Source organism: Martes martes, assembly GCF_963455335.1.
Source record: "Martes martes genome assembly, chromosome: 16".
Taxonomy (NCBI): Eukaryota; Metazoa; Chordata; class Mammalia; order Carnivora; family Mustelidae; genus Martes; species Martes martes.
This window is the reverse complement of record NC_137904.1, coordinates 64,970,857-64,989,167: the sequence shown is the minus strand read 5'-3', so window position 1 is coordinate 64,989,167 and position 18,311 is coordinate 64,970,857. Positions and strand designations below refer to the sequence as shown.

The following is an 18,311-nucleotide window of genomic DNA, read 5'->3' as shown; positions in this document are numbered from 1 at the left end:
TGGCATGTGATCCTATGTTCCAGGTTAGCTTTAAGAACTGCCCATCCCTCCAAGGGAGCCTCCAGGAGACTCCTCTCCCCACCCAGCTGCAGGGGGAGATGGTGACGGGATGCTGTCCCCTTGCTGGGGTCATCTCTGCTGCCAGTGCAGGCGCAGCCTCCCAGGGTCCCAGCTGCACATGGGCCTCACGTCCTAATCCCCATGCTGCCCCCGAGACGAGAGCTCCCCACACGCCTCAGCTCAGCACCCACGGGCGCTCAGGGTCACAGGGAGGCTCGGTTCTGTGTCTGGAGTGTGGCCGCGCGTGGCCCAGGCACACTGGCTTCTTGCTGCTCCGCAAACTCACCAAGCCTGTCCCTTTCTGCGGCCACAAGGTGCTCTCCTCTGTCGGGGGCCGGCCTGCTGCACAGCCCCGCACGGCGGCCCCCCCCCCCCAGCTGCGTGTTGCCCCGGGCACTGGCTGTGCTCACAGGACGGTCCGCATCTGCTACACTCTTGGCTACTTCTGCAGCCGAGGTCCAGACGCCGCGGGTCCTGTCTCCCCACCCACCGTCCTCTGGGGCCCGGCATGGGACCCCCGCCAGTCGCGGGGTCTGGCTGGTCTTCCATCTAAAATGGAGACCTCCGGGGCGCCTGGGTGGCTCAGTGGGTTAAAGCCTCTGCCTTCAGCTCAGGTCACGGTCCCAGGGTCCTGGGATCGAGCCCCGCATCGGGCTCTCTGCTCAGCGGGGACCCTGCTTCCCCCTCTCCCTCTGCCTGCCCCTCTGCCTACTTGTGATCTCTGACTGTCAAATTGGCAAATAAAATCTTTTAAAGAAAATTAATAAAATGAGATGAAATGGAGACCTCCCTCCTCATTTCTGGGAGGGAAGCACGTTTTAAGGCTTGACCCCACAAAGTAACACCAGACTTTCTCCTGCAGGGGGTGTGATCAGGTGCAGCCCAGGGAAGGTAAACGCGCCCCCAAGTCAGCGACTGAGCCCGGCGGGAAAACTACTCCCCACGACGGAAGCAGCGCCGCGCACCTGCCTCGACCCACCGGGTCCCTTGGCCCCATCGCCACACCCGCCCACGAGGGCAGCTCCTTCGCTGGCCCAGACACAGTCCACCCCCAGTTCGTGGCCCCGACCACGGCACAGCCATCACCTTCGCCTCGGACGCTGAATTCTCTCACTGCCCACGACACCAACGCCACATCCGAGCCTCGACCCGGGAGACAGCAGACAAGGCGCGGCCACGCGGGCCCTGGGGTGGGGAGCGCCCGTGCACGGCAGCCTTGCTAGCCTTCAGGTTAGGTCCACTCTGGGCAGCTGGAAAGAGGCTATTTTGGGGGAAATAAGTGCATCGGCTGTGGAACCTCCCGCGTGTCCCCAGGGCAGCTGGCACCCTGCAAGACCAGCCGCCCGGCGGGGGTCCGCCACGGCAGGTGCCTGTGCAGCCACTCACCACCTCGCTGTCGGGTCCCGACCACGAGCCGCTCCTGTGGGGTCTCAGGATTCTCTGGTTGCACAAAACTGCGAGGGGTCGGGACCCCGTGCGACGCCCACATGCGCTGGGCACGGCAACGGGTAGGGGGGTCGGGGGGCAGAGGAGGGAAGGCAGCGCTGGGGCTTCCTCTGGCCCACCTGGGCCCGGTCACCCGCCCCGATCAGTGTCAGACAGAGACACAGGACTGCTCAGGACATGATTTTATAGACGGGCTTCCCATGGATGTGAAGACAAAAGCACCGACACCCCAGGACCCGCGTGAGGAAAAGCCATCGTCGTGGTGATGAACCCCAGGTCCCTCGGCGCTGCGTCCGGATGTCTCGTGCGGACGGTCATCGGGCTCCTCCTCCCTGCTGGCCGGGCAGGGGGCCTCAGCGGGGGCCAGGCTGCAGGGGACACAGCACAGGGTCAGGCCATCAGCAGCGATCCCTCACCCGGGCCCCGCGGCCGACACGACTGGCGTAGCAGCCGGGAGTCCCTGGGACTCTGCCCCCACCTTCACGCACCCGCGCGTCGGGGCTTCCTGACGGCAGCGGGCACGGCGCGTTCACTTGCAAAGCCGGAGCCGCCCGCGGGCCCGACACGGGCGGGCACAGCCACCACGCCGGGCGGCTCCGGAGGGGAGGCAGGGACACCACCCAGAAGGAACAGCCTGATTGCGGGTGCCCCGAGGAGGAGAGACTGAAAAGCGGACAGGACATGGTGAGGGCAGAGGCCGCTGGGAGAACCGGAGGCAGAATAAACCCGCCTGAGTCCACGCGAAGACGAGAGACGAGTGAGGTCAGACCAGAAGCACAGAGGGCGGGCGGGAGCCCGACGGAACCCGTGAGCACACGTTAAACACTCCAAGAACTGAGGTGACTAACGTAGAACAAGACAGACCAGACCTAGTCACCAATTAAGTGTCCCACTTAAACGAAGAAAACAACGAAAAAGGTGTAAACGACAACAGCGCAGTGTGGCTGCGCTCCCAGGGGAGCAGACTTGAGGGCGCGGCCCCTTCTTGCCAAGAGGATCTCTAAGTGGCGGTCAGGTCCTCAGGACGGTGGCCCAGACCGAAGCCCACGGGCACCCCGGGCCACTGCCTGCAACGCGGCGCAACACCGAGGAGACGGGCAGGGGCGAGCGGGGAACAGCTGTGGCTTCTCGGCCTCTCGGAGAACGGAGCCCCCGTCCCCCGACGCGGAGATGGACGAACGCTGACTCTGCCCGGAGCCGAGGCCGCCGGAGCCCGGCACCCAGCGGAGCGCGTGATGCTGGAGGTGGGTGCGAGCTGGCAGGGGGGCGAGTCTGGGGTGCCACCTCGGGGGACCCTCCAGGAGCCCGCGGTTCACCTGTCATGAAGCTGGAACCAGGGCTGAGGTCTGCTCGGACGACCGCAGTCAGCCCTACGTCCTGCCAGCTCTCCAGCGGGACGCCAGGCTCATGGCCGGGGGTCCCCTGTCCAAGGGCACCCGACCCCCGTGCCCGGAGGAGGACAGGGCAGGGTGCCCCAGGCCGGGCCATGGCGAAGCTCTGGAGGCTGCAGCAGTGCCCTCCGGACGAACACGGACCCCCCGCCCCGGAACCAGGTGCTTGTCCCCCGTGTGCACGAAGCTGGACAGCACTCATTTCTGGATGGACGTTCTCGCTCAGGGAAAGCTCGAAAGCAGTTGCGGACGAGACACACGGCCAGGGGGATACGGCCAGCAAGGCGGAACCAGGAACCAGCTCCGGGTCCGGCCGTCCCAGCACGTGCCGCAGCGTGAGCGCCGGTGCGACCCGCAGCCCGAGTTCGCCCCGCCCCCTCGCGAGCGCACCCGACAACCCCGCAGGACCCAGACGGTCAGCTCGGAGCCCTGCCATCTCCGAAATTCACAGCTGCCGCGCACACACCGATGCCATGGAAGACGGACACCTCAGGGGCAGCCCCAGATACTCCAGGGGTGACAGTCCCCAAACGGGACAAGTGTCCAGGGAGGCAGTGATGGTGGAAACCAGACAGTGGCACCAAGGACCTCGTGTGAGGGGCGCGAGCTTGAGGTCTGGCAGCACAGAACGGCCACCCACCAGGCAGAGGGCCTGTCCTGATCCTCGCCTAGTGGGGACAAGGCACGCAGGAGCCCGCGACGAGGAGCCGGCAAAGCACGTGAGGGGCAGGCGGCGGGGGCGGGAAACACGCCAGTCCGTGCAACCCGGAACGGTCCAGACTCGAGCTCAGGACGGAGGCTCAGGAGCCGCACTCAGATCTCACATGGGAAAGGCCCCTGGGTCTCACCTTGGGGACCAGCTGAGGTCTGGGCACGCCGAGGAGGTCACACAGGCGGTTCCGCTGGCCTCTAACGAGTGGGAGTTCCGCGTCCCTGGGGAAGAGCAGGCGAAAGCAGCTTCAGCGGCGTGGACGGTCGGCTCCCGGGAAGCCTGTCACGAGCTACAGACGCGGGGTGAGCAGAACCCCAGCATCGTAGCCGGGGAGACCAGGGCAGACAGCACCAGGCAAGCCCCCGCTCCTGGCACCCTTCTGGGGAAACCGGGGCGGCGCGGCCCCAGGCTGGCCGAAAACGCTGAGACTCAGAAAGGCGGGGTAGGTGGGTTTTTAAAGTTTTACTTGACTTTGAAAGCTTTGTATCACTTTCATTGAAAACAGAGATTGTCTTTTTCTTTTAGAATCAAAAAACGAACTGTAAATTCTGCTGGAGTTTCCTTCAGCAGAAAGGGCCCGGGCTGTGCGGGGAGAGCCCCGTGAGCCCCACGGGGAGAGGGCAGCAGGCCGCAGCCAGCGATCTGCACCGCGGGGTCCCTGTGTGTTTGTGCTGTGGACTGCGTGGGGGGCACCGCGTGGGGGGGCACCGCACAGGGAGAACCACGGCTCCCTCCACAGGTGCTGGAAGTGGGCGGGCCCTGGGGGACGGGACCCCGGCTGCTTGGGCACCCTTGTCTTCTGCAGTTTTCAGAGACGTTCACTCAATTCCCTCACCCCCGAGGTCAGTGTCGCCCCGAGAACCTCGAGGAAGCCCCAAAACCAAGGGCTCTTTTGGGGGGAGACGCCCATCAACACATCCTGCGTGTCCGCACCTGCTGAAGCAAGCGTGCAGACCCGGACCGAGCCCAGGCCCCAGCAGCACAAGGCCCCCCGGGGGCCACTGCCGGACCTCTCCACGGTGGGTGAGGAGGGGAGGGGCCGCCTCGCAGGGGTGCACGCGTGACTGAGCACGTGCACACGGGAGCGAGCACGGTTCTGGACAGTGGCGGGTCCCCCCATGTGCTGTTGGGACTTGGTACCCGGCGTGCCCCATCGAACCTGCATCCCTGCGCTGGACCCTTCTGCTCTCCACACTGCCCACGTGCCCTCCAGCCCTGTCCCCCCACGTCCTCACCCCTGCCGCCCCAGTGCGTCGGGTCAGAGAGCCGCCAGACCCTGCAGGACACTGCGCCAGAGACAAGTCTGGGGCCCAGCTCCGCGCTGAGGGACCCAGGAGAAGCCAATGGCCCCGGGGGCCCCAGAAAGAACCAGCTCTCGGGGACTGGACACCTACTCCGCCCTTTCTGAGGTTCGAACACATCGCTAGGGCTTTCTCACACAGGCGAGGAGAGGCCCCCGTGTCAGGCCCTCCACACCCTCCTGCTCCCCTGGAGGCCACGGCCAGCCCGCGAGCGCGAACCCCAGCGGGCACACCACCGCCTGTGCTGCTCCCTTCTCGGCATTCCCGACACGACCCCGTCAGCACCAAGAGCCCGCGATGCGACTGCTCGGCGAGAGCAGCCCCCAGAGAAACAGACTGTTAGTGCTCAGAACCGCCCACCTTTGCACTCAGAGCACCTTCCCACCAAGAGCAGGCGCCCTCTCCCCTCCCTGTGTCCCGGGGGCCGGCCCAGCCCCTCGGGTATCAGCGGGCACCTGCAGGCAGACACACAGTCACCACCTCCTCGGAGCACAGGCATCGAGGGCTGAGACCCTTGCTCTCCCTGTCCCTTCGGAGGGTTTGTGGCGGAGACCTCAGGGACAGGAAAGGAGGCTCTGGATGTCCCTGTTCACGGAGAAGCCACCCCTGACCCAGCGCTCACCAGGCCGTGGTGCCCAGCACAGCCATGACCTCATCAAGGACGTCCTCAGCCATGATGTCACTGTAGGTGAGCAGCATCTCGTACATCTGGCTAGCCGTGGTCTTCCGGATCTGCGCGGGACAGAACACGTCATCAGGAGGTAAAGGCCCATTAGAACCCAAGCAGAGTGACAGCATCCTGCCCGGGAAGCAGGGACATGGGGTCAGGCACGATCCCGGGTCCAAATGGAACCTAACGCCATGCAGGTTATTAGACGTGAGGAGGTGACCTGCGATCCTGCCTCAGGAGACCCTGGCCACAGCTGGGTAGGGACCCCCGCAGGCTGTAGGGCAGGCCGCCCCGTTCCCCTGCTGCCCCACGGCAGCCTCCCCATCAGAGAGAAGCCAGGCCACCTTGCTCTGACCGAAATGCTTCGTAGAAAACCTGCCCCTCGCCAGGGAAACGGCCTTACCTGCTTCCTTCCCCAGCTGCCCACTGAAAACACCACTCAAGGGGTCGGTGGTCTCAGGCCCACCCCAGGGTAAGTCATCAGCAGGCTGGGCAGCCTGAGAACCTGCATTTCTGATGGGGGTGCTGCTGCAGCCGGGTCTAGGGACCCCGTTTGGAGAACCAACGGGTTCGGTATAAATGTCACTTGTACCTTTTAGGAAGATGGCACGTATGGATTATTTGAAGTGTGTGTTTTTAGCCAGTGGAAAATGGAACCGGTAGGATACCTGACCTCTGCGGGGGGTGTCCAAACGAGGGTGCTGGTCCGGTGTGGGCCCCCACGCAAACCCGGCAGGGGTCAGGGCCCCAGGCGCCGCCCCGGGAGCCGCCGCGAGCACACTCACCACGGGGAACGGGTGGCAGAGCAGAAGACACAGCTGCAGGAGGGCCTTCTTCCTCCCAGCGCCCGGGAACCGCACCAGCCCACAGAACCTGCGGGCGACAGGCTTCAGCACCCACTGCGGCGACACGTCTGAGCCCCGGGGTCGGCAGAACCAGGTCCGCTTCTGTGAAGACCTGCCTCATGGGAGGACTCCCCGAAGCAAGGCCCAGCCCCCCCGGGAGGCCGTCCGCACCGCCCCCTGCGACGGACCCAGAACATTCTCCACGACGTCAGGGCTCCAACCCCAGACACATCGAGGTTAACTGTCAGCCTCTCCCGCCTGCCTGGCCCCTCCTTTCACGGTCGCAGCGAGGGTCCCGGCACTTACACCGCGACGCTCGACCGCAGTTTCTGCACGTCCTTGGACTTCTTGATCTCCTCCTTACAAAGCGCGAGCAGCTTCACCCCGAAGGGGTGGCTAGAGGGGAAGCACAGGACGCGGGAGACGAGCTTTCCGTGAGCACGAGCCGCCCGGACACGCTGTGCCGACGAGTGACGGTGCTGCCCCCGGATGATCTGAGGGCCCCGTCCCCCGGGGGTGCCACACAGCTACATGAACTGGCTCCTTCGCCCGGGGCCTGTCCCGGGCATGCGCCTCCCCACCCTCCCCAACAGGAGGGGACCCAGAGAAGCCGGCCCCGGCAGGTGCCAACGAGTGCGGGCTCAGCCCGAGAGCAAAGGAAGGGACGACTGACTTGGAACCGGGCCCAGCTCCCAGGTCCAAGAGGAACCGAGAGTGGCTGGAGCCCAGACACGTGTCCCCCTCCACTCTGCACAGCTGAGGACAACCTGGGACCAGGCCGGCAAGGCCAGCAAGGGTCCCCACAACACAGACCTGCTCCTCCTCCCCCAGCACCACTGCCGGAGTTCCGCTACCCCGTGCCCTCTTCCTTGTCCCCAGGGAAGGCGGCTCTCGGTCTCTCTTCACCAGCCGGTACCCCCGCCCACCTCCTCCACATCCTTGTCACCCAGAGCCATCAGGGTGCGCCTCCAGCCCCCTCCCCTCTGCAGGCTTCTCCCACAACTCACGGAAACGCTTATGAGGACCAAGTGACCACTGTGTCCTCCACCTACGTGACCACGTGGCTCGCACCACCGATGACCCTGCCTGACCTGCTCTTCCAGCTCCTCCCACTTCCCAGTGGCTCTGCTGCCCCCTCCGCTCCCTGTCCTCCTAACAACGGGGCACCCCCCCAGCTCCGCTGGGGCCCTTCGTGGTCTACACTGGCTCCCCTGCTGACCTCATGGGCTCATACACCACCCGCCCTCTGAGGATGTTCCGCCGGGTTCCAGGCTCGAAGATCATCTCCTGTGGGAGCTAATGAGCATCGCGGGCCCAAAATTTATGCTACAGACTGAGTGAGCCCCCAGATTCGCATGGTGAAGCCCGGATCCCCCACATGAAGGTACTACCAGTAAGGCCTCAGAGGCAACAGCCTATGAGCCTGAGTCCCCACGATGGCACAAGTGCCATCATGAGAAGAGACACGGGGATGACTTTGCGTCCGTCCGGTGCAGAGTCCGAACCGCTGGCACCCCGGCCCCAGCCGTGGCCCCGGCCCTCCTGCCTTCGGAACCGCGCGGACCGTTTCTGCCGCGTAAGCTGCTCTGTGGTGCTTCTCTCGGAACCCGAGCTGAAGAGCATCCGGCCCACCCCTGGCGCACCGGCCTGCGGTCCTGGAGACAATGCTGCCCTCCTGGCCGCGGTCTGCTCCCCCACACCCACATCCGGGCCTCTAGCAGGTCTGCCGGCAACCTGCACCGAGAACCCACACACCCAGCCTGTGCTGCCGCCTCTCCCTGCCTGGACCCCGAGGCCCTTCTCCAGGCAGCAGGTGGAAGGCTCGCTGCCTCCACTCCCAGAGCTGAGGCTGCCCCCGCAGGTGCCTCAGAACGAGGCTGTGCCCACGGCCGCAACAAGACCCGAAACCTGGTCCCGATGAACGCAGGCACCCGCCAGACTTGGAAGGCTGCCCGGGGGGAGACAGCAGCCCCGGCAGGCAGTCCAGAGACTCAAGGTGGACGTGGGCCCGGGAGGCTCCAGACGGCTCCCACCTGCCCGCCGTGTCTGGGAAGGGTGAACGAAGGCCCCAGAGCCAAGCTCCGCCGCCGCCTCAGGTCAGCCGCATGCACAGCTTCTCAAGTGCGGCGTCCAGACAACGGACAAGCAGACGTACGAGAAAGCCCACCCTGTGGGCTGCAGAAACCAGACACCCACGTGAGCACGGAGACCAGACGCACGCGGGAAGACCGCAGTGCTGGATCCTGGAGGGCAGAAGGGCAGCGGGCTGCAAGACAGACCAAATAAAAGCTGCATCTGGAAGAACATGAAAACCGAAACCGAGAACCCCACCCGTGAGTCCAGCAGGGGGTCAGGACCACGCTAGGAGGGGGCTGGCAGGCGGAGGACACGTAAGAAGTACCGAGGCCCAGGGAAAACCTGGAATGCAGCAGAGCCTCAGGGCAGGGCCACGGGGGGGTGGGGGGGCAAGAGTTTTCTAGAACAAATGAAAATAAAGTCACATCTTCAAGTTTAACGAATTCCTGGTCGAACAGCGGAGTATGTAATTGACAGCTAGACCTGTCCGAGTGGTAGAAATGTTGAGATTTCTCAAAGGGAGAATCTTCAAAAGGAGAAAATCCAGACTTACAGGATACATCTCAAAAGGAACAGAAGCCAGAAAAAGAAAGATAAGTTTAGGTCCCAAAATACAACATCTGCCTAGAATTCTACACCCTCTGAAAATAACCTGCAAACAAGACCCGAAAGCGCTCGCCGGCAGCGGACGTCACTGGCCGGACCCCGGAAGGACGTGTTTCAGACGGAGAAGCAGGACCCAGCTTCGGGCGGGGCCCCGGGCGGTGGGCCAGGAAGCAGACAGCAAACACGTGGACGACGTAAGCAGTAACTGCACAAAGCCGCACTAAGTGAAAACGTACACATGACACAACACAGATGGCGGGCTCACAGGAACGGAACACGTTAACATCCTTGGTTTTGCCCAGGAAGAGGGAAAAACACAGAAAATTAGGCTCTGACAGGGTGGCCGCTGAAAGAACAGGAAGGACTGGAAAGTTCCGCAGGAATGAGAAACACCCTTTAGTTTATCAGACAGGAGGGTAGGAGGAAGGGGGCGGCACAGCGGGGCCGGCGGGAGGCGCACGCAGACGCAGGTCTGAGACCGATGACGGGATCAGTGATGCGTCGGAGGCGGTCAGACTGGGTTTCACCGGCTTGTCAGAGATGCACCAGGACAGCAGCGCGGGAAAACACCGGGTCCAAGAACAGAGCGGGGCCAGAGGGGTACAAGTTCAAAGTCCAAAGAAGCTGCTGCAGCCGGGCCGGCACACGAGCGAACAGTAACGATGAAGTGAGTCACGGGATACCGAGACTCAGCCCTAACCCCGCACCAACCAAAGCAGAGACTGACAAAGCTACAGAGAAATAAAGCTGTTTGTAGCCACACACTGTCTCCTGTCGTCTTATTTTGACATTTTCAAACCAGGAAAATACATGTTCAGGTCTCAAACAATGTTTAGCCAGCCAAGTGACACCACACCACACAGGGGGGAGGTGTGTCCTCTGAGCGCAGACGCTGTCCTGACCCCAGAGAATTAGGGACACAGCAGCGACCTAACAGGCACCAGACACACCCTCCATCCGACACTAAAAACCCACCGAAATCCACGGGACAGCAGGCTGCCAAGGACAGTGACTACGGGGGCACAGGAGGCAGAGGAGATGAGCAGGGAGCGGCCCAGGCGGTGGCAGGGCCACAGGGTGGCAGCAAGGTGAGCGCCACTCAGACACGGCAGACAGACCCCAGCCACAAAAAGACCTCCAGAGTGGGAAACAATTAACACGGGGAAACGCCACTCTGGGCCCAGCTGGCACAGCTCTTTCCAAGTCCCTGAAACGCGCCCAGGTGGCTCCAGCCCCCCACAGGGTGTAAGATGTCCAGCCCAGAGGCAAATCCCTCAAGGTCTGGGATCCAGGGAAAGCCATCAGGCCCCTAACAAGATAAACCAGCCGCCATGAGCCCGGACGCCAGAGCTCACCAGCCAGGAGCTGCCACGGGGATGCCGAGTGTCCCTCCACACACCCACCCTCTGTGCCCACACCTGGCCAACAACCACAGCCCCGCTCGGTCCTCCTATGAGAGTCAAGACGCTCTGCACTGCCCCTCCCCACCCTGCGCCACTGCCCGTGACGCTCTGACTGCCAGGCCCCCTTTGGAGGTGTGTGGGGAGGGGGGACACCTCACCTGCTTCGGTCTTTTCCCAGCTGAGTGGCAGCTGCGACAGTAGGAGCCCGGCTGGAGGCACAGCCCCAGCCTCACGGCGGGGGGTGGGGGGGTGGGGGGGTGGACAGCCGAAGCCTCTTGCTGGCACGGACCAGCCCTGAAGGTGCTGGAGATCACCTCCTAGAGTCTCCCCTCTGCCTCGCATCACTTTGTCTCTACAAGGCCCGCCGGGCGGAGGGGCCCCCGCGGAGCACACTTACTCCTGCTCCGCGGCGAAGAGCTCGAAGCACCCGTTGGCCAGCATCTGGTCCAGCGTCTTCAGCAGCGGCACAGACACCCTGAGGGCAGAAGGCAAACGCTGAGGCCCCGGGTGCCACCCCCAGAACCACTAAGAGGCAGACTCTCCCCAGAGTCAACACCACCCCAACCCGGACAAGACGCTGTGTAGAAAATGACAATCCTACTGTGCAATTCCCAGGGAAGCACAAAGGGCCAAGAAAAGCCAAACAACTAAGGGACGAGAGAACAGGCTGGCGCCATTTAACTTCGCTCGCAAAGCTCCAGGGAGCACAACAGCACAGACCGAGGCGCAGAAAAGCCCAGAGACGAGCTCCCACATCCACAACTGATGAAAAGTGGAACACCACCACCGAGGAAGGGACAGTTTTCGACGCACTGGACACCCACACGCAGAAACGACACATAGACGTGGATCTGTCATTCGTGTCACACACAGAAAATAACCCAAAACGGACCTTAGGCCTAAATACAAAACCTAACACTATAGACCTAGAAACCGTCAGGAGAAAACCTTTGTGATCCTGAGTCAGGCCAAGACTCTTCTCTTTGACCCAACCAACACACCCGTAAAAGCCAAGGGGAGGAGCTGGAACCCACCGACATGCGGGCACCTGCTCCCAGTCCGCCAAGGGCCATGAGGGACAGGTCACCGCCAGAAGAGGGTGCCTGCAGCCCACTGTCTGACAAAAGGTTTGCGCAGCTCATGCAAGAAATCTCAAAACTCAGCAGCAGGGGAAACCACGACCACCTAACCAAGAAACAGAAGGTCTGAACAGACCCTCATCGGGGAGGGGATCCATGCGGGGCAGGAGGGAAGCCCGGAGGCCACAAGGACACGCCCCAGCCATCAACGCACAGACCCGGAGCCCGGACCCTCAAGACGACCCAGCGGGGTACAGACAGCGCGACCGCTTCGTGAAACAGCGCGGCAGTTTTCTGAAAGTCGAACTTCCAGCCACCGTGCTACCCAGCCAGCCTGCGACTCAGCACGGACCCAGCAGCAGAGTGGGGACACGTCCACACAGACACGTCTGCCGACGTCCCCCACAGCTTTCTTTCTGACCCCGGCCACAAACAACCCCGGCGACCATCAACAGAGGAACCGTGTGGTCTGGCCACGAACGGAAGCCAAACACACTGCAGACTCCACTGAAATACGCTCGTAGAAAATGCCCACTGAGCCCAGGGACAGCAGATCGGTGAGAGCGGCTGCCTTGGGCTGGGGGCCGGGAGGGCTGACGGGTGTGTTCAGAGCACGGACTGCGGAGGCAGCTTCAGGGACGCTGACAGTGCATGTCTACGGAACAGCACCCTTCGCCCACGCTCAGCGCTACCCAGGAAAGAGAAAAGGTGACCGGCTGAGCTCTCGTCTGCTTCCCAGGACAGGACGGGCCGACGAGGGCCCGCACTCACTGCTGTGACCAGGGCCCGGAGGCCCGGGACAGCTGAGAACCAAGTCCAGGAACAACCCTCTCAGGGGACTTTGGGAAGCACCCCCAATTCCAAGGTCAGGACCCATGGGGTCTCCATGCCATCTTTAAGGAAAAGCAGTTAGCAAGAACAACGCAGCAAAGATGGTCAGAAAACAAGTCCTATTTCGTGCTGCAACACTGCAGTCCTGGCCTGCAGAGATCCAGACCACAGAGCAGACATGTCCCCGCACAGACCAGAGAGCTGTCACCTCGGGGAAGAGCCACCTTTATCCTGCCAGGCTCACGGCCTCAATCATCTTGACACCCAACGTGTAGCAAAGTCCTGCTCCGGCCGGCCCACGGCGCAGGCTGGCAGCAGCTCCCCGCTGGTGAAGCGGCCGTGGGCCATGGGCATGGCCTCGCCCGGCTGCAGTCAGGTCCTCGCCTGGACCTACCTCCCCTCCCCCTTGAAAATCCTGGCGGGTACAAGGGAGAATGTGGAGGTCTGAAAACCGTGATGAGAGCGCCCCCCTCACCTGTCATTCAGAAGGTTGTCCTCAAAGACCTGCAGGACGGTCCCCCCGAAGCCCTCCAGGGCCTGCGGGTCGCTCTCAATCCCCTTCATGTACTCAAAGAGGCTCTGCGTCGAGTACCGGACCTGCAAACAGAGACACTCCGGGAACAGCGGGCAGAGAGCCGCCCCCTCGCCACCTGCCCCAGAGTCCACCTGGTTGCTTCCACGCCAACATCCGCCACGGAGCTGAGGAGACAGAGCGACACGGCACAGGGGTGGGCAACATCCCGCCAGAGGGGGCACAAGCACAGAGACGTGGAATGAGCACTGACCCGGAAATGCTTCTCCTGGGACACCAGCACAGACCAAGCCCACAACGACCCTCGGCTGACCTCAGCGGAGGCTGCGGACTGTCCCCCGGAGAAGCGGGTCAGGGGACCAGATGCTCTGACACCTTCCATTCCAAACTCAAGCTGTAGCCCCCAAGGCATCGCTGGGCCCACAGACCCCAACGGATGAGCAGAAGGAACTGACCCAGTGACCCACGCAGTGACCACACGGGCACAGGCACGGCTGGCGGTGCGGGCAGCAGGAACCCAGCAGCAGGAGCTGGCACCACAGAACCCGCTCCCACACCCCTGCACTGCCGCCCACAGCTGCCCCAGACCAGAGTCGCCTGCCTCCGTGCCGCAGACCCAGGACGGGAGTGACCAGGAATGAGTCGAGGAGAGGAAGTGAGCCCACGGTGACCCCCTCCCACCCGACAGCACAGGAGCGAGATGTCCAAGAAAGGGCACACAGGAGAGGCCCCTGGCTAACTCTTAGGAAAAACCGTGATGACGATGACGTGTCTGGGTGAGCAGTCCGCCGAGCGTCAGCCCCTTGCTTTCAACTGAGGTCATGATCTCAGGGTCGTGAGATCGGCAGGCTCTGTGCTCAGTGGGGAGTATGCTTAAGACTCTGTCTCCCTCTGCCCCTCACCCCCGCTCACGCACGCTCTTAAAAGCAAAGGAAACACACCCACACACAAACCCCAGATGAGCCTACAATGAAAAAGCACAAGAGAGATTTCCAAACACAGTAAACATTTGGTGATAAGAAACAATTCAGCAGGGGCCGGGGATAAAGAGCCGACGGTACCAGCTGCAAGACAGAGCAGGGCCTGGGAAAGAAGTCTGAAAACCAGGGAGGACGGAGCACGGGAGGAAACACGGGGATCTCATGAAGGGTGTGCGGGAGGAGGAGATCCTCAACGAGAACGAGGAGGGCAGAGAAGTTTCCAGAAGGGACGGGAACCACGAACACACTGACAAACGCAGGCGACGAGTCCCAGCAGGTCACAGGCTGGGGCCTCCAAGGGAAGCTGCACTCTGCCAAGCGAGGGCTGAGGGGGGGTCCCCGCGGCCAAACCAGGAGCAGCGGCCCCACCACACCGGCTGCTGTTCTGGCGACATCCGGCCCAAGAGCACGGGCGGGTGAGTGAAAATGCTTCCACGTGGGACCGTGCAGGGCAGCAGGACCCCCCACGGCCCCAAAGCGAGGTGCACACCACACTGCTTCTGGGTCCACCGAAGAGCGGGCAGGAGGAAGTGCGGCCGCCGCGCCAGCAGGAAGGACACGAGAAAACGGCAAACACACGACAGACCAAACTCAGCCAGCAGTGATGGCCCAAGGAGGAGAAAAGAGAAGGAGACAGAGCGGGGAAGCAGCCACCAGCCGGTGCCGTCCGCACGCGCCGCGGAGCCAAGCGCGCAAGAGAAGCTAGTTCTGCGCTCGGCCCTGAGCAGCGGCCGCCGTCCGCACGGAATCGCGCCACCACGTTCGCACTAGTTCGTGCGCTTCGGGTCTTCCAAACGCGAGATCCTGCCGCTGAGCTTCCCACGGGGGACGCCAGCCCCGTCCCGGGAAAGGGATCCCTGTCCTTGGGGTCCTGCCCTGGACACACCCAAGGCCAGGGAAAGGGGCAGACTCTTAACCCCACTTTGACCCCCAAAGCAGAGAAAAAACCAGCCCAGCAAGGACACAGCTCCCCTCCCGGCGTGTGCCTCTCGCCTCCGGCCGCCGCCTGACAGCCCCTGTGCCCACTCGGACCTCCCACACCGCCCCACCTGGGCCAGGCAGCCCCCCACCACCGCGGGCCGGCCAAGAGGCCTCCTCACCGTGGACTCGGTCAAGCCACCCACGGACACGGCGAGCCCCAGCAGGACGTGGTAGCGGTAGGCCGGCAGCCCCAGGAGCTGCGTGATGCGAGGGAAGGCCTGCGACGGCGCGTTCCAGTTCACGGAGGCCACGTCGGATCTGCAGAGTGAGCCAACAAGCTGGAGGCGGGGGTCCACGCCCGCTGGGGGTCGGGGACCCCGGCCTCCCGTACCTGGGGAAGAGCTTTTCTAGCTCCCCTCGGTGGGGCACGTGAGGGACAGGGGGCCCGTCAGAGTGCAGCAGCGCCATGAACACGCGCGCGGCGTGTGCGCGGATGCGGTCGATCTTCTCACTCGCCTGCTGGGCCACGCGGCACATGACCTGCTGACAGCTGCAGACAGGAGCGGGGCCGTCAGCCCGGCCGGAACCCAGGGCCCCGGCCGGAACGGCCCCGCGACAGAGCAGCCGCCCCAGCGGCCGGGGGGACGGGACGCTGCCATGGGGGACCTGACAGCGCAAAGGCCTGAGCCCCAGGTCGTGGGTGGGAGCGGAGCAGACGGATGGGGGAGAAGTGGACACAGGAAGGAGCCGAAGGCTGGAGGACGGGCAGGGAGGCCCCCGCAGCAACAGCAGGCCGGACACAGACCCCGGGCCGGCCCCCAGGCCCCCCACGGGAGGCACTCACACACTGGCCTCGATCAGCTCCGGCTGCTCCCTCCCCAGCAGGAGCGTCAGGTCCATCAGACCGGTCATGGCGGCCTCGCGGACCCTGCAGGGACAAGGAGGCGATGGAGAGCCCCAGGTACCATGTGACCGCGTGACCCGCCCGCCACACCCCGGGGGCTCAGACACCCTCAGCCAGGACAAGTTCGAGACTGACCGTCCCCTCGGGAGGAAACGCCCACCAAACGCGGTGCATGCGGTGAGCGAGAGGCCTTTCTCCCGCTCTCTTAGCGAGGACGCACGTCTGACGCCCGCAGGCAGACGCCAGGTCCCGAGTGCACACAAACCGCGCTCACGACCCTACACCTCCAAAGGCAGCACAACCCAGTCTACAAAGCTATGTCCTGGCAGAGAAACTGAGGGGCAGACGCGCGCCAGGCAGCTCACGTCTGCCACCGCCACCGTCCTTCCACACCAGGACGTCGCTCTCCACTCCATTAGACTCACTCCGCATTCGCTCAAACCAAAGAACACGAAGCTTCCGCAACACAAAAACCTGGGCCTGCAGCGTGACTGGCTGACCCAGGGTAAAAGCACCACTTAAGACTGGGGACAGAGGGACGCCTGGGTGGCTCAGTTGGTTAAGCAGCTGCCTTCGGCTCAGGTCATGATCCCAGCGTCCTGGGATCGAGTCCCACATCGGGCTCCTTGCTCGGCGGGGAGCCTGCTTCTCCGTCTGCCTCTGCCTACCACTCTCTGCCTGTGCTTGCTCGCTCTCTCTCTCTAACAAATAAATAAATTAAAAAAAAATTAAAAAAAAAAAAAAAAAAAGACTGGGGACAGAGCCAGACAGCAGGGACCACAGGCCCGCCCTGCACCACCAAGCCTGGCAGGTCCCACAAGCCAGGCATCGGCCCTCCCACCGACAGACAGATGCGGGCCCCGGCCCACAGGAGCTTGGTGGGCGAAGCACTGAGCACAGGTGTGGGGGTACTGGAGGCACTAGACAGACACGGGCTGGGGTTCCGGGGAGCAGGGCAGGCTGCTCCCAGGGCATGGCTGCCAATCAGAGGCTGCCCAAGACCTGACACATTTGCCTACCCGGCTGCGGGCACCAGGGCTGGGCAAGGTGCGGGCGATGGAAGGACCCTGTGGCTCCGTGTCAGTGGACACAACACTCACAGGAGAGATGGGGGCGGACACACACAGGACAACCCGAGGCCGCACACACACCCTCGGGGCCTCACCAGCTCCTGACGGGGGAGACATGGGCCAGGATCCCAGATGCCAGGCACGGCGGCTGGGAGGCCCCTCGGGCAAGGCTGTGGGCACAGGTGGCACATGGCCCGACCCCATACTGACAGCATCGGGCGGCCTGCACCCACACCGCAGGCCTGACCTCCGCGCTCCCTGCAAGGACGTGCACGCCCACGGACTCCGCGATTCGGAGTGTACAATCTCTGGATCTAGTGAGAGCTACAAGCAATGGTTTAAAAACAAAAAAGAGCCAAGTGTTAAAATACTAGGAGAGGACAGAAACAGACGGGATTGCCACAGATCCCGAAACAAACACCGAGTCTTTAAACAACTGTGAGGAACACGCTGACGGAAAACAGTGGGAAAATAACTAACCGGAGTCGTCCTACAGAGAGTGAGAACCTCTGCACAAGGACCGGACGTCGCCGGGCTGCCACACACACACCGCACACATGGGCCTTTGGGAGGAACACTGTCACCAACACGCCAGGCGCGGCCCTGCCCGAGCTTCCTCCTCACGGGGCTCGGCGTCTGCGCTGCTGAGGGACCCAGGAAAACCCACTGTCCTTTGGGCTTGGACTGTAAGGAGTTGGGACCAGGGCCCCCGAGAGCACAGGGGGACCCCATGCCCACGCAGGAGGGCGACCCACCGAACAGAACAGACCCACATCGGCAAGGCGACCACCACCGGCCACTAGAAGCCATCGGCACCCTCTGGAGGAGTGAGGAACCCGTCCCCACAGCAGACCTCCCGGAGCAGGATCTGCTCCAAAACCACATGCTCCACAAAGAACCAGGAAGACGACGCACTGTCCAGGGCTCACGAATGAGCCTGGGCCAGGCCCCAACTGTCATCAGTGACAGACACAGACCCCGACGGGTGCAGCCCGAGCCTACGTCTCCCAGCAACAGGGAAGCGCTGGGGTCGGGCCATGCTGTCGTAGGACTACAGGCAGCTGTCAGGGCAGACTCTTCAAGGACTCAGGGGCGCCCCTCCAGGGCCCCCAACACTCCCACTGAGGAACCCTGCTGCGTCCACAAGGACACACCAAGGCCATCAGGGCCCCACACAGCTGTGTCCCCAGCACCATCTGGGACCGAGCAGAAGGGAAGCAAAGCAAGCCAGGGAGGGGTGGGATCATCCTGACGGAGGGAAAGCCGGGAAGACCGGCAGACACAGAACGTGGGGGAACGTCCCAGACGGGAACTATAACGAACAAGATGATGAAACTCGAGCTTTCTCAGGAGACCCTGACGGCCACAGAGGTGACACAGGGAAGAGCCAGTGAACGTGAACATAAACTAGAAGTTACGCAACTGAAGAGAAAAAAAACTGGGAAAAAAAAAAAAAAAAAAAAAAGAGTAGAACCCCAGGGCTG

At 63.1% G+C, this 18,311-nt stretch overlaps 2 protein-coding genes across 3 annotated transcripts in view; one reads left to right on the top strand and one right to left on the bottom strand.

Annotated features, from left to right (window-relative positions):
- B3GNTL1 (UDP-GlcNAc:betaGal beta-1,3-N-acetylglucosaminyltransferase like 1) overlaps positions 1 to 1,008 on the top strand; it is an 80,688-nt gene extending 79,680 nt beyond the window's left edge. The window contains exon 13 of the mRNA XM_080825588.1: positions 923 to 1,008. The gene's annotated coding sequence lies outside the window, so the exon portion shown is untranslated. The remainder of the gene's footprint in view (positions 1 to 922) is intronic.
- A 667-nt stretch (positions 1,009 to 1,675) lies between these two features.
- TBCD (tubulin folding cofactor D) overlaps positions 1,676 to 18,311 on the bottom strand; it is a 149,381-nt gene continuing 132,745 nt past the window's right edge. For both annotated transcript variants that reach the window (XM_080825585.1, XM_080825586.1), the window contains 10 exons: positions 15,698 to 15,781; positions 15,245 to 15,403; positions 15,033 to 15,171; positions 12,896 to 13,017; positions 10,908 to 10,985; positions 6,732 to 6,821; positions 6,366 to 6,453; positions 5,533 to 5,642; positions 3,746 to 3,830; positions 1,676 to 1,874 (listed from right to left, as the gene is read on the bottom strand). In XM_080825585.1, coding sequence (XP_080681711.1) covers positions 1,860 to 1,874; positions 3,746 to 3,830; positions 5,533 to 5,642; positions 6,366 to 6,453; positions 6,732 to 6,821; positions 10,908 to 10,985; positions 12,896 to 13,017; positions 15,033 to 15,171; positions 15,245 to 15,403; positions 15,698 to 15,781 — 970 coding nt within the window. In that variant the 3' untranslated portion in view covers positions 1,676 to 1,859. The remainder of the gene's footprint in view (positions 1,875 to 3,745; positions 3,831 to 5,532; positions 5,643 to 6,365; positions 6,454 to 6,731; positions 6,822 to 10,907; positions 10,986 to 12,895; positions 13,018 to 15,032; positions 15,172 to 15,244; positions 15,404 to 15,697; positions 15,782 to 18,311) is intronic.